A 14,749-nucleotide genomic window follows, 5' to 3' on the forward strand; every position below is an offset into this window, starting at 1 on the left:
TCTCTCTTCTTTGTTTTTCTCCTTCTGCCGTCGTATATATATATATATATATCGTTCGAGACTCGAAAATATTTGTCACGTACGAATAACGAGGTAGTGGTGGATTCGCACGCAAATGTAACCGCGTCGATTCAACGCGATAGTCCCAAGGGGATTCGCGGAGTTCTAACTCCGGCAAATCCACGCGATCAAGCACAGCTCGTCGCCAATTTGCACGCTGAATCGGCCACTGATATTGCAGCCGCTGCCGCCACATTCGGTCACGCGCCGGATGAAATCCAGAGCCGAGTGGCAACAAGATTGCAGAAACGTATGTGATCCGCGAGTGAGAGCGAGTGAAACGCGACGAACAAGGAACGCGATCGTGAACGCGCAGAACGCGTCAAAATTCGCGTGTGTGCTCGCACTAAATATAAGAGAAACACGGGCTATCCATGTGAAAAACAAAGGGTTGTTTGTCAGTGTGTGTGATCGTGGATCGCGCGTGCATCGACGAAGATCATCGAGCGAGATCGTGTAGCAACAACGGATCCGTGGAAGCTGGGAGGAACGTTAAATGAATGTTGTTGCAAGGGGTGGCTGTGATCGTGAGAGTAGAAACGGTGCACGGCGGAATCGGCCGATTTCAAGTCATAAATGCGCGAGAGGAGGAGCCCACAATGGTGGCTCAGCTCCCGCAACAAGTTCTACTGCTGCTCGTACTCGGTGAGTGGCACATGCTCGCTGTCTATATTCTATTATATATTTAGGCGACGGTCAAGTTGGCCGAATAGTCTTCCGTCCCGCGTTCCTCTAAAATATAGCATCGACCAGCCGATCGTTATGCCCGATCGTTCTCATTCGTCTCGGCTCGCTCGAGTCTCGAGACTGGGCACGATGAATATCGCGCTGCTACCTGTTACGCAGCTATTTGTTTCCCTGAAAGATTTCCTTCCTATTCCCGAGCGAAGCCTTTAATCGAATGATAGAAGTTGCCATGGCTGTGTTCGCGATAATTTCGTTTCACGAATTCGTCCGAAACAAAATACAATTACACGTATATCGATTCGTTTCGGCGACCTAGAGGAATCAAGAGTTTCGCGTAACTAGGTTTAGCTAGTCGATCAGTCGACAGTCACAAAATTTTAACAGACTAATTTATCGATTCGGTACTCGGAGAACTTCTATCGGAAAGTTTGTCAAATCGTGTTAATTGTCCGCCCTATCGACGCGATGTCCGTCAATGGGGTTTGTGTCGCTTCTGATTTCTGTCAATTCGGGCGTCTATCGATTGGCTGGTCGGTGACCACGCTAACAAAAATCTCTGCCAATCAATTCCTCCGTCAATAGGGAAGCTCGTCAAGCCGCGCGCATAATCTAGACATTTCGCGCAATCAATTACATTGTTCCGTGTCAGGAGGTTGAATTGCGCTTTCAGCCAGACGGTAACTAGAACAGTTTGCATTGTTCTTGGTGAAGCAAAGTGTAAACTGTCGCTAGCTTTCAGAAACGCGGATTCTGTCTCGCGCCGAGACAAAGAGATTCCTTGTATTTTTAAAGCAGAAGCAAAATCACGGGCAAAATTTCGCTTTCGCCCATTATCGCGTGGAATTTCAACGTCTTCGTCCCGAGTTCGATATCGATTTGGTTGCTTGTTCTCTTCCAACCTTAATTCGGTTGCGTTGAACCGCGTTGTCGGACAGGCAGAAAATTTGGAGCTCGATCGACTTGACTAGGAAGGGACGATATGGTCGGATGGCTAATCCAGTAGAAGCCGACCCACTAGAACGAGAAGCGACGTTTAATTAAACAGGATTATTCGGATAGAAGTAAAATGAATAAAGTTTCCTCGAAGAAGACCGCGCCTCAAGATACACCGTATAAACTTGCCCCGACTATAAACACGAGATCAGAGGCTGTCTGTCGCCGAGCTTGGAGATTCAGGCACAGACATTTTAACGCGCTGTGGTAATTGCAAAATTATACGACGAATCGTGGAACAACTATGACGAACTCGACCCTTTTACGTGTCATGATTATCGATCCATAATGTCCACTCGTGGACTTGCATCGTTGTATCCTAGAAGAATAACTCACGACATCTTGTTTGCTTATAAAGTGTTTAATAGCCTTATAGAACGTCCTCGAATCATCGAGAATTTGTCAATGTTCCTACTAGAAATTTACGACACTACGATCTCCTTTGGGTGCATCCTCGCAATGCACGATATGTCGTTTAAGTACGTTACTGATTTTAATTACAACACGTTAAATATCAACAATACATATCCACCTCCATCGATGTATTTCCTTAAATTTCCGGAGCAATTGAAACCTTTTACCGCGTCTCATCTCGATTCACGATTGAATTATAACTTACAATGTGTGATATACCAGTGTATAATCTAATGGGTTTCTCTCTTAAATAAATTACAATTTAAATCGAAATAACCACATCCTGCGGAACGCGCGATCGTCGCTTTGGTCGTTACGCTCTTCGGTGATCACAGAATGGTACAATGAATATCGCGCGTAACGTCGACTTATTCGTAGTCATTTACGCGTCGAACGAGAGAGACATAGCGAGAGCAATGTTCCAACGTAGGAATATCAGTCTCGTTGCCAAGAAGTCTGCGCCGTTTAGATAAGTTCCGTCTAAGCTGCGTCAAAGGAAAGGCACATCGATCCGTGAAACAAAACTGTTCCTATTGCAGAGGGAGGTAGTTGGTTCAAAGAGCGCAGCTGCATCGCTTCTCGCGAGCCAACCGACTCGATTGCCTTTTTATCACTTGAGCGACGTTATATCGGATCCGTTTCTCTTTTGTTCGGCATCGCGACATCATTCGTTGTCACTTTACAGTAGGGAATTCGCGTCCACGACGCGTGACATCGTTCGGGAAACGACGAGGCGCTTTCCTCGTCCGGAAGGATGAACGATGTCGACGAACGAGGACAAGTTTTGTCGTGCTGCGGTAGCAGTTTTGCCCGAGTCCGTCTCGAACAATGCACGACAGAGAACGCGTTGCTCAAAGGGATCGTCGAAAACACCCTTGGTGGCGGCCAAACTTGTCCGTCGTTACGATAAATCAGCTCCTCTTATTTGCGTACGCTCTAATTTGCGTCCGTTTCACCAAGTTTGCTTTAGCATTGTACTTGGCTCTTCTTGCGCCGTGACCCGATCGAAACCGGTCAAACGGTTAATCTTTGACCGCGTTCGTCTAAACGTAGTCTAAACAATGCCGATAGATTTATAACCACATACGCGTTACACGTCGATACGCTTGAATATCGGCTGGCACGTGGCTAATCGAATCAGCGATTCACAAAGGAACGACAAACGTAGCTGCCGACAGGCACGGTAATCGGATTTCATTCATTCGCGGATTACGTGCTTCTCGTAGGTTCACGAACGAAGATGTGAGAACGGCGAATCGCCTGTCGAATAACGAGAACGAGATGCTCGGCACATTTTTCATTACGAATTATGTTTGATTGATTATTACGCTCTGTCGATCCGATGTTCGTGCCGACTCATAAATTTCCATAGAAAAGCGTGAGTCACGGCATACGGAGCAGCCAATCATGATTTCAATATCGAAACCATCCACCGATCTTTTGACGAATTGTACGTCATCGAAAACGTACGTTCTATCAGCCGGAGAATACTCGAAAGGGATAAAAGCGGACGACCGATTTCATCGAGATGTGATCTCAGAGTAATTATCGTTCTCTGGTAGACAGCGACTATTGTCTTTGCAGGACACTTTGGAATTTCAAGAATTAATCGAATTATCGATGCTACAACGTCCTCCGTTGTAGCGGCAAATCAATTTGCGCTCGGCGAATCCTCTGATAATTTTCCAGCGACGGTCGAGTTTTCGTTTCGATCTTCGCTATTTGCACTGGACGATGGAGTTTTACGATTTCCATTTGTCATCTGTCTTCTTGCATGTCTGCCTATCTTTCGAGGCGCTTTTCACACAAACACTTTTAAAATCCTCTTTTCGCTGGTTCCGAGTAAGCACATTATCGGCTTGCAGCTTCGTTACTGCTCGACATTTCCATCTCGGAGACGGACCACGTTCCTCTTTGTTTCCCTAGCTCCTAGGAAGCCAGGCAAACGTTCGATCCTGTTTGAAGACAACACGCGGCTGCATGCGCGCTTTATCTTCAACGTTTCATCTTTCAAAAGACGACATTTTATCCCCTGCTACTTCGCTGCTCCATTTCGCTGCTCGTCGATCTTTCTATCGAGGATTACCCGGACGTTTCAGGGGTTTCTTTCATTCGTTATTCGATGCTGAACGAGCTCGTAAACTCGATGCAAAATTGAAGCTAGGATTCGAGCGAATACAGTTGATAACCGAATTGAAGGTTCAAAGGAATAGATATTGAAAGGGGAGTGCTTTGTTTTCTATCGGCCGGCTCTTGAAAGGCTATTCTACGAGCAAATGACTACGTTCAAGTACTCGATTCGCTGCGAAGGATAGCTGAACTAGATCGAACACCTCACAGGCCGAAACCGAATATTATGGAAAAGCCTTGCTCGAGATTAAGCGGCTACATTTAACCAGTTTCACCTCTAAATGGACTGTATGCAACGTGATTTCAGCGAGTTCACCGGTTGTATTAAATATACCTCGGCAACTTGAGCACGTGAAATTTCCACATTCACCGAAGCTAAAGATACCAGCGCCCATTCACCGTCGACGTCCCTCGCGGCGTCGATTTCGCGCGCTCGCAATTATTCAGCTCCTCGGGCGTCCCGGCGCGGTCGCATTTTTCCCCGTGACACCTGACGTCGACGTCGACGTTGTCATCGCGGTTGAACGCTGCTAGCGACATTAAGCATTTCAATAAAGGAAGAAAGGCGAATCTCGGCGTACAAAGGGGCTATGCAGCGCCAACTTATCCCTCGTCATCGCAATAACGCATTTATGACGAGACCGTGTAACACGATGGAATAAAGCGTTGTTACGGCCTGACGAACTTTCGCCTGCGGAAAAAATAATATAAAAACTTTGTACGAGAGATTTTCGCGTTACGAGGCACCAGGTCAGTTCTCGGTTTTCAGGATTTATGAAAGAAGATGACGGAGGAAGGAGTCGTGATTCGTGAACGATATTTCTCGGGATCATTGCAATCCCGCGAACGCGTTCGCGGGAATTACGTGGGCACGGGGGCTGCGGTGTATGCGCGGCGATCATCGAGTTCGCAAATTTAATATCAGCCGGAGGAAAAGCTTGATAAACTCTGCTATCAGCGTCGACCGGGTTAAAACCCTGAGAGCCAGGCTCGGCGTAGGAGTTGCTCCCTTGGCCGACGCCGAGGTTTATTAAAGTCAATATATCGCACGGACAATTTGCAGCTCTAATTGGTAATAAATATTACGGCGTGGCGCCGCGAACCATGACGTTGCGGGCAAGATACTGGATCGCGAGTTTCCGCGACTGGAATTTAGAATATCAAATTGAAATTCGTATATGGATGATTCGATGGATCAATAGGTTCCACGTTGGCCAGGAATAAACGTGTTTACTGGCAGGTTCCGCTGCGGAATAATATTTTAGAAAGCAACATATAAATTGTGACAGCGGTTCATACGAGATGGAGAATTCGAGGGTCGGTTACACGAACCAACGATATACGGCAATGTAGTCGATGTTTTGTCGATACTGCAACGAAATTCGGAGCGCCACGCTCACGCGTAGCGTAACCATTCGCAAACCGACGTGTAAAACTGTTTACCATCGAGCATGGTGGAGATGGTGCGCAAACAGTGGACCGTGGTGCAGAGAACGTGACGAGGAGTGACCAAGATCGTGCTCAAACGCAACAGAGGACCCAGTTATAGTTCTCAAGTATATGAGATCCGTTAATCCATTCTTTGGTTGCGCGAGCAGTCCTCGACAATGGAACAAAGGAACGAATATCCGAAATTCAGAGGCAAAGAGGCGGACCAATTTTCGCCTGAAAATATTATCGAGCATCTATATTTCCGAATGGGGATCCGGGTGCAGCGGAACTGCAGCGTCGACGATAGATAAAATTCTAATAATTAATAGGTATCCCGTCTGTTTGTTCCACGAGTTATCGTTTCAACCCACGAAAAAAGCTTCTATCGCTTGGCTCGAGAGTAAGGTAGGTTATATATCGAGAATCGGTCGTAAAAAACCCAGTAGCGATTTAAAGAATCGATAAACGATGTTATTGCCACATCGAGTTGAAGCACGACGCAGGATGTACAGGATCTAGAGGACGACAGATTTGAACTCGTAATCGCATCGCAAAAGGATCGCAGGATACTCGAGACTGTTTAGTTTATAACGCAAACGACGATATGGAAGGGGCAAGTCGATTAGCGCCAATTGATCACGCGCGAACGTTCGTCCGTTCGGGTAAAATTCGATAATGATAGATTTTAGTGCTAGTGCGAATAAATCGGCAATGCAGCGTATAACGCGGCAACAGAACGCAGGGAACGAATCTTTCGAAAGAAGCACGCAATCGGAACGTAACCGTAGAAATTCGCTTAATTAAATTTGCAGTCTCGCCAGTATCAATGAAGACTTCGATTAATTGCACGCGGAAGCGTTCATCAGTGAAATTGGATTTCGCGCAAGCCCGTAGGAACGCGTCGTTTCCACTCGATTCTCTCTTCCCAACATGGGCAATAAGCACGGCACCCTTGAACCCTGCGGAGCTGCTGCTTTCTCCCATTGCCGATCGCAATTATGCATTTACAATGCCCGAAAAGGGTCCAAGGGTTCAAAGCGTGCGACTATCTCCCCGAGACTTAAGCTCGAGGGTGTCTTACGAGCGGTCGAACGGATCACCGAACGACGAGGAACGACGAGACCAGAGTATTAGTCGTTTGTCTCTTGAAACAACAATGCAATTTAATACAGAGGGGGGAGATAGCGATGCTTATCCGGGAAAATACTTGCCGCAGGTTATAGTGGATATCGTTTGATTTTTACAACTATGATGGTACTTATCTTCAATAATTTAAATCTCCTGACAGTGATAGGATAATATTTAATATCTTTGTCAGTAAAGTAGCTAAAGATATTGCTGACTAGTGCGGATATCTTCCATCTGCTCTCTCTCTCAATGTGCAGTCAACTGCGGTTAAGAGGTTGAAGATGTTATCTGTCGTTACGCACTGAGCAGCGTCGCACATTGCATCGATACTATTAGGTTATCCGAAAAGTTTCTTTCGTTTTGTGAGGAAATAATAGACGCACGACGTTTTTTGTTTTATTATATCCATTTTGTTCTATTGAGATAAACATCGTGACATTTCACAGACTTGGTTTCACATTTGTATGAAAGTGCACTGTTGTAGGAAACATGTTTGCGAAAAAAAGACATTTTTCGGACAACCTAATATAATTTCATAAATCGAATGGTCAATCTTGCCATCTGAATATCGATACCTTTGGTTAATCTATAGTATCCTTAAGACATTCAGTCCAGCATTTCATATGGCAATATTATATTACATTCTCTTTCCTTTTATACTTTGTTTTTCTATCATTATTCCTTATATATATGTACTTCCCCCCCCCTTTTTTTCGTATATATGTATTTATTACTCTATTTTCTGTCCTCTACGTCTATCATTTCTTTACGTTCTATCGGTGGATTTATCCCGTAAATATAAACTCATAAATAAATAAATAAAATTAGGTTTTTCTTGCTGTTCGCGACGTGTTTTGTTCATTATCTCCGTTAGATAAAAATACGATAAAAAAGAACTTTTTCACTTCGAGGTTGCAGAAGTCTCAAAACGGAGGGCATAATGATCTTGCCATAAAAACGATGAAATGCGAGGGATAACTTATAACTTTTTCGTAAGTAGCTCGATACAAATCTCGCGGTAATGTGTTTGCCAAGTTGGAGAACGACCGAACGATTACGCACGATAAGCTCGTGGAAGAACGATGATCGAGCGAAAGGCGATGCGGGCGAGAAAAGACTGATCCGAGGGCAAGAAAGTCTGAAACAAGTGGACGACGGTACTTACAGGTCTAGAGACTATTTGAAGCGTATAAACGGACCTCGAGGAGTGTTTAAATGCGTTGGCTGTCGGGTTATTTCAAAGAAATAGGGGACACGAACCCAGTCGCGGCCTTTGCGGCTCTCGAGACGGCTCTATCAGAGTACCGAAAATGGATTTTCTCGCGAGCAGGCATCATGAAAAATGGATCGCTCGAAAACACCTTCCAGGTTTGAGTCTACATCGTTTTGCAATCATGAAAAATCGTCAATGGATCAAGCTTCGTTCGAGTCGGTTGGATACTTCTTATTAATTTACGATCATAAAAATTCGAATAGTATAGTGTAGTATCGTGGAAATTAAGATATGAATTTTTTCCCGATTACTTACAATTTATTAATTGGACAGAAAACGATGTTTGTTTAACTGAAACTAAATGCGATACTCGTATCTATCTCAAATAACTTTACAGTTATTTGGCAACTCCCGTCACAACGAATCTAACACACACACTCTCTCTCTCTCTCTCTCTCTCTCTCTCACTAGCAACTCTAACAACTCTACAACACTGACAACTCGATCAATTCTCTCAACTCTACTCTTCGACGTCTCGATCAACTCTTTCAACACTACTCTTCGATGTCTTGATCAACTCTTTCAACTCTACTCTTCGATGTCTCGATCAACTCTGACTCACGCAACACACACACTTTTCGACTCGCATACTCTGACCTGTCGGTCAACCCACCCTTTTACGTTAGTCACATATGCGCTCTTAAATGTAAACGAACCACAGAAAGACGACGTACACGGTGTTTTCTAATTTCAACCCGTCTCTAATTCAAATTACTTTACGATATTACGATAGTATAATCATAAAACTAACAATAAGATATAAAACATCGCTGTTCGTTGTTTCGTACAGCGCGAAAAAAGTGCGGCCTGTAAATTGAAAAGAAAAAGCAACGTTACCGCCGGAGTTATCGAAACTATGAAAGAACGATAGAATTTATCAAGATACACAGAGGATATCGGTGAAATCGGTGGAAAATATCGGGCAACGAGGACGTTTCCGGCGACGCAGCAGTCCACTTCCGGCCGGAAGCTTCCGGTTACAGCGGCGGACTCGAAATCACTCGGTGAGAACTTCTGTTCGCGTTTTATTGTTGCTACGCACGAACGAGCTTCCAACGTAGCGTACCATCGGGCGTAGCTATGGACATTGCTTCTCCATGGAAAATATTTTCGTGAAACTCGAGAACGGTTTAAAAGTTCGAGTGGTTTGAGACACCTCCCACGATCCTCGAAACCAATGGAATCGAGCGTCGTGTTATTTAGCAATTCAGCGAACTCGATGAAATTTCGTTCAACTTTTCCAAATGTTTTCTCTCGCTTTCAGACATTTACAGTCGTTGAATGTTTTCTCGGTATTCGATCGAGGCACCGAGATAGCAAGGAAACGCATAACTCGCGTATAAAGCACAGCACGCGGAAAAAATCACCGAACCGTTTTCCTCTGCGTTTAAACAAAGCGATTCGTTTCTCTCGAAACAACGTTTAGAGGCAACGTATTATTGGCCTTTTTCTGGCTCTCGCCAGTAACGATTGTCTTTCAGCGAGCCAACTGATCGTGGGATCGAGCGATTTTCGTTCCTGTCGGTTAGCGTCACTAACGAAACACCGTTTCCATGGATCTGATATTGCCGCGTGGAATTGCCTTCCATTGCTTCGTGAAATGTTCATTGCTTCGTTGGCTAAACGTTATCGAATTATTTTGTGCCCTCGCTCGTTATGGATTACTCGTTATTTCCGAACGTTTGGCAATCACTCGGGGTCTCGGGAAATGCAATTCTTTCCAGGGTTAATGGAGTTCGTTGCGCTATTCCGAATGCAACTTAAGATAGCAAAAGGTATTTATGAATGGAAAAATTTCGGGTTTCGCGCTCTGTGAAATCGGTGCGGTATCATAGGTTGATAAAAATTCCATTTCTATATCGAGTACCTATATTATTCGACGGCCATTGAAATTCCCGTGCATACTACTATCGAGTACTTCCATTTCTCGATTCGACGGTAGCGATTATTTGTTCGGTGGATTGAAAGCAACGTAAGGGTTTCATCGATTATCGGGAATAACTGCATTATTACATTCCTGTGGACGCCGGACGGCGCAAATGGCCCGATCGTAAATGAATCGAGATTCTTTTGATACAACGTTACTCTCTGAATTGTTTCTATCAACGCGCCGGTGTATGCTGGATTCGCGAAAATGCCAGATAATACCCTCTAAAAGCCATAAAACATTTCGAAGGTTCCGATACGAGCCGTTCATTTTTGTTGCCTACTACTTGACTCAACGCGATAAAAACGATACGTCCGATAAAAGCGATACGGTACCCATAGACACCGAATGTATGTACATAAGATAATGTATGTACACGTGCATAGGATATAAAAAGCAATTCCCCATTGTATCGACCATTTTCTACTCAACGAGATTCGCATGGACGTTCCCTTCCAGGTAGCTTAGTAACAATAAGACAGGGAAAAAATCTTAATCCCGCCATCCCGAAATTAACCTGAATATCTGGGAGAACAGAATGCAACGCCATAAACTGGAATTCTCGGACAACTCGACGGCACATACCGTGGGATTCAGACGAGCACCTCTAATCTCTTGCTTGCCTCGTGCTGCCAGAAACCCTAGGGTAATTGTCACAAGGGATTAAACCTGTCCCTTAATTACATTTCGATGAACCAATCGGACGTACGTACAGTCAGAATATTACCTCTGTCTTAATGAACAAAAGGTACACGCTTGATAGAAAGCTTTAATGGAATTCGACCCTATTTCCACCATTCTTCACGAGCTTTTCACGGCAAATACACGAACAGAGTCGACAGAGCATAATTACCGAGTAACCGGCATCTCTTGTTGCTCGATCTCCACGTTCAACGGATCGCGAAGCGCCCTCGGCAAAATTGAACCGTCTTAAAATACACCACGCGTCCCGTGTGCTCTCGAGACGAGCGCGGCCGAAGGGCTCGTGATTTGGCCACGAGCAGTGGCGGGCATACACACGCCGAAACAGCTCGTACGCGAATTAATGATATTAATACATCAACCTACATTCACAGGCACTGTGCTCACGCGGTACAACGAGAGACGAAGGTTACAGGATGTGAGTTTTGTTAATACATGTGAGCTCGATGTTGCTCGAGCTCCCCTCGAATTGACCCAATTTCGTGAAATTTTTGGCAGCCGATTCCAAACGATTTCGACTCGTGTGTCTCCACGTAAAGAAAAATAACCAAATATCGCGATGATGTTCCAGCGATTGGAACGGACGTTTACATTGAATATCTTATTCTTCTCTTTTTTTTTTTCTTCCAAAGTCTAAGGGGACTGAGAAAGGGACGGCGGCTAGAGACCGTCTATCACTCGCGCCAAATCGATCGTATTTGCATAGAAATAGCTGGCACGTCCAGCTGCGTCTTCGTGGAAATCCGGAGACTCGAATTCAATCTTCGTCGCTCCTCGATTGTCCGGCAGCTCGAACGAAAATTAGTATGGCGCCGCGGGGAAATAACGTGGAAAAGATTTCAATTGCTCTCTTTCTCTGATTGTAATTGGAAAAAAAGGGGATAAATACCAAATGGAAATTGGAAAGTAAATAAAGTCGCTTTATCTTCGATAATCTATGGGTCTCGGCGAAACGAGGCAAAGGTCGTGAAGTTTTCTAAAGGTACAAAAGCGAACGTCGGTCGATCGTGAGCCATGTAAATTACACTGAGCGTCGTCCGATTTGCTGGCTGCGCACAATCCCTTTTCTCTCTTTCATTCGTCTACGCCTGGTATCTCGTTTTCCGTTCGAGCGAATAAACCGTCCCGTCGTGCCCTCATTTTACGCTGCGGCCCTTCGTTGCGAACGGAAAGTTAACGCGAAGTTCGACGAAGAGAGGACTTCGCTGCCGCTAACTAAATGCCTATTCGAAACAAGGCTATGCCGTGTACCTATATACAAGCCATGGATTCTTCTTTTACGACTATCATATTGTCTCAGAGTGAAGCTAAAACATCGTCTGTATTTCGGTAGGAAAACTCGCTTGTACCTACGTACGTACACGCGCACGCAAACATTGCGAGAAAAGTGAAAAAGAAAAATAAGGGGAGAGGAAAACGCAGAGAGCAAACGTAACAAGGAGACAACGTAATCGGTCTCTGGCAGTGAGCTCTAAATCTGAACTTGTTTATCCGACGCTAGATTTCCCGTGAAAAAATCGACGGACTACGGTGAATTCGTTAAATCACGCTGCCGTGAAACTCCGTTCTATTTCCGGTTTCTTAGCTAGCGGGCTCGGCAACGCCGGCAAGAGAAAGGCGATTCGCTGACAAATTTCGAATCCTGGCTACGAGACGATATCTCGTACGTCTCGAGCCACGGCCAGGGCAAACATTTGCGCCAACATAATTCTCGGGAAGAAAAGGCGAATGTTGAAGTTAAGCGGGGAACTGGAGCATGGGCTGCAGGATAATAAGAGAAACGGCCGAGGGAAATAGCGGAAGAGCAGTACGGAAGCGCGAGAAGGAAACCGCGACGAACAAAGAGAAAAATATTCGAACCAGACCGTGTGGTTAGCAGACCGAATCTACCGTATCCCTAACAAGATACAGTTGCCAGATATCTTACAAAAAATTTCTTGACAATTTCAACGATTCGGCTAATCTATAGTTTCGAGTTACGAGCCCCGTTAACAGCCAAAGGAATTTTCTAATTAAGTCGTTGCAAAAGTAATAATTTGGCGATTGATGTGACGGCATTAGAGCTAACGGAGCGAGCTAGTCTCTAGTCTACGGAAGTCGAGTGCTTTTGACGGACTGCTGCGCTTTCTTGCCAGACGAAGCTGGAATTCTTTGACGTAGAATGTCGTTTACTGCTACATTTCTTATTTACTTCTTTATCTCCCGAGACGAAAGTTGGGAAGAGAAGTATGTTTAGCTCTTCTCGAATAGCTTTTCGTTTCTTTTATACTTTTAAGGGCTTCCGCGTTGCGCGACACGTATATAAGCCATCGAAAACTACAACTCTGTCGCGTAAAACGTTTGAAAAACGCCGCAGTTAACAACACGAATCGAGTTTCGATTGGGCATACGTTGCGGCGTTTATCCATATTGTCAAAAGCGAAATTCATCTTCGCGGACGGACAGCGCAGGTATAACGAGCGGAAGGCGAAAATCGGGTTCGGCGAAAACTTGGTCCATTACCATTGGGAAACATTTCGCGGTGTGTCGTTTCGTCCCGGCTCGTTTGTCAATGCAAAGTTTTGACGGTTCTGGCCATTCACGTTGTATGTATACGAGCTGAATTTATCCAAGGTAGAGAACGAGGAACCGAAGGGAAAAAAGAACTCGAACTACAGAAGAAAAACTGACTACGGCGAACGAAAATATTGGGAGAACGAAATGGGGAAAAACGAGAACGAAAAGATAATCCGAATAGGTATACCGCCGCGGTTAGGAAAAAGTCGCAGCTCTGAATAAATTGTAAAAACTTTCCGCGAACGGGTACGAGATATGTTAATAGACTATTTTCTTTCCTTTTGGCGCAAATTAATGATGTTCGTGGACATACAGATCGATCCAATTTCGTCGGTGATTAAACAGATTGATGAAAGAATGCTCGTTATTTTCCGATAGCCGCAAACAGCTAATATCAGTAATCGCAAATATGGCGTTGAAAAACCGTTGCAAACATTCGAGTCGATTGCACGAGAATCCTGGCATCGCTGTGGGTGCCACTCAAAATAATGTTAGGCAGATCTCTCTTTGTCGATGCACCGAGCTCTAGCGAATTCCTGTGGCTTTGAGGCTAATTAAGCCCGCTGCTGAGAACATGGTTTATTAAACAATGACTATTCCAACGGATAACAACATCGATGTTGACGAAGTTCGAGAAAGTCTGTGGACTCGAATAGCTGAATCCGTGTAGCCGAAGCGGATCCAAAGTTTGCTTGGTTTCGCCCAAATGTTCAAGAAATTACGCGCCCGTACTAATCTGATCCACGAAGAAGTAGCAAGTTTCACGCCTTACGGCCAATTCCAGCGAGTTTTGTAAATATGGGCAAGAAGATACAAGACGAACAACTACGGTCTTTAAATGGCTTCCTACGTTTCAGACAGAAAGCTACTTCGTGATTTTATAGTCCAACTACCAGATGTGACCAGAATTCGACCATCGTTTCGTATTTATACGCGTTACCTTGGCTTGGAATAAAAGGTGGCTTCGAAATTGTAATTAAGCCGGGTTGAAAATCATTCTCTTCGTAAGTTATAAATAAATAACAGCGCGCTACTGTTCTCAATCGACAGCTTCTATGTGAATTATACAACGTTGTTACACCTCGGATGTGGTCAATTGGCTATTGAACTTTTGCTGGTATTTTAATACGTAATGATCTCTGGACCATGGCCGGGAAACAGTGGCCATTAACATAACGATCTATAGTCATACGTCAGGCAAATTCGTGGCTGTACGTACTTATTGATCGTGTCGACACTTTCTCTGCGCTTTCAGTCGAACGCTCCGTACTCCGTTCGCGGGAATTTATGATCCGCCGATAAAAGGGTCGAACAAAAACGTCCTAGCCAACGTTTACTGGTCCACGAACGACGAATCGTTATTACGCGCAGCACGTAATTAAATTTTCATAGTCCGCATGCGGCGTACCGTGAAACGTTCGCCGGTCGTTCGTTTGGCGCCATGCCTT

General features: G+C 44.8%; 1 protein-coding gene across 4 annotated transcripts in view; it reads left to right on the forward strand.

Moving 5' to 3' along the window:
* Positions 1-14,749, forward strand: part of LOC126867966 (uncharacterized) — a 78,596-nt gene that overhangs the window by 1,717 nt on the left and 62,130 nt on the right. For all 4 annotated transcript variants that reach the window (XM_050623057.1, XM_050623055.1, XM_050623056.1 and 1 more), the window contains exon 2: positions 242-705. In XM_050623057.1, coding sequence (XP_050479014.1) covers positions 561-705 — 145 coding nt within the window. In that variant the 5' untranslated portion in view covers positions 242-560. The remainder of the gene's footprint in view (positions 1-241; positions 706-14,749) is intronic.

This window comes from Bombus huntii, chromosome 7, assembly GCF_024542735.1.
Source record: "Bombus huntii isolate Logan2020A chromosome 7, iyBomHunt1.1, whole genome shotgun sequence".
Lineage (NCBI taxonomy): Eukaryota > Metazoa > Arthropoda > Insecta > Hymenoptera > Apidae > Bombus > Bombus huntii.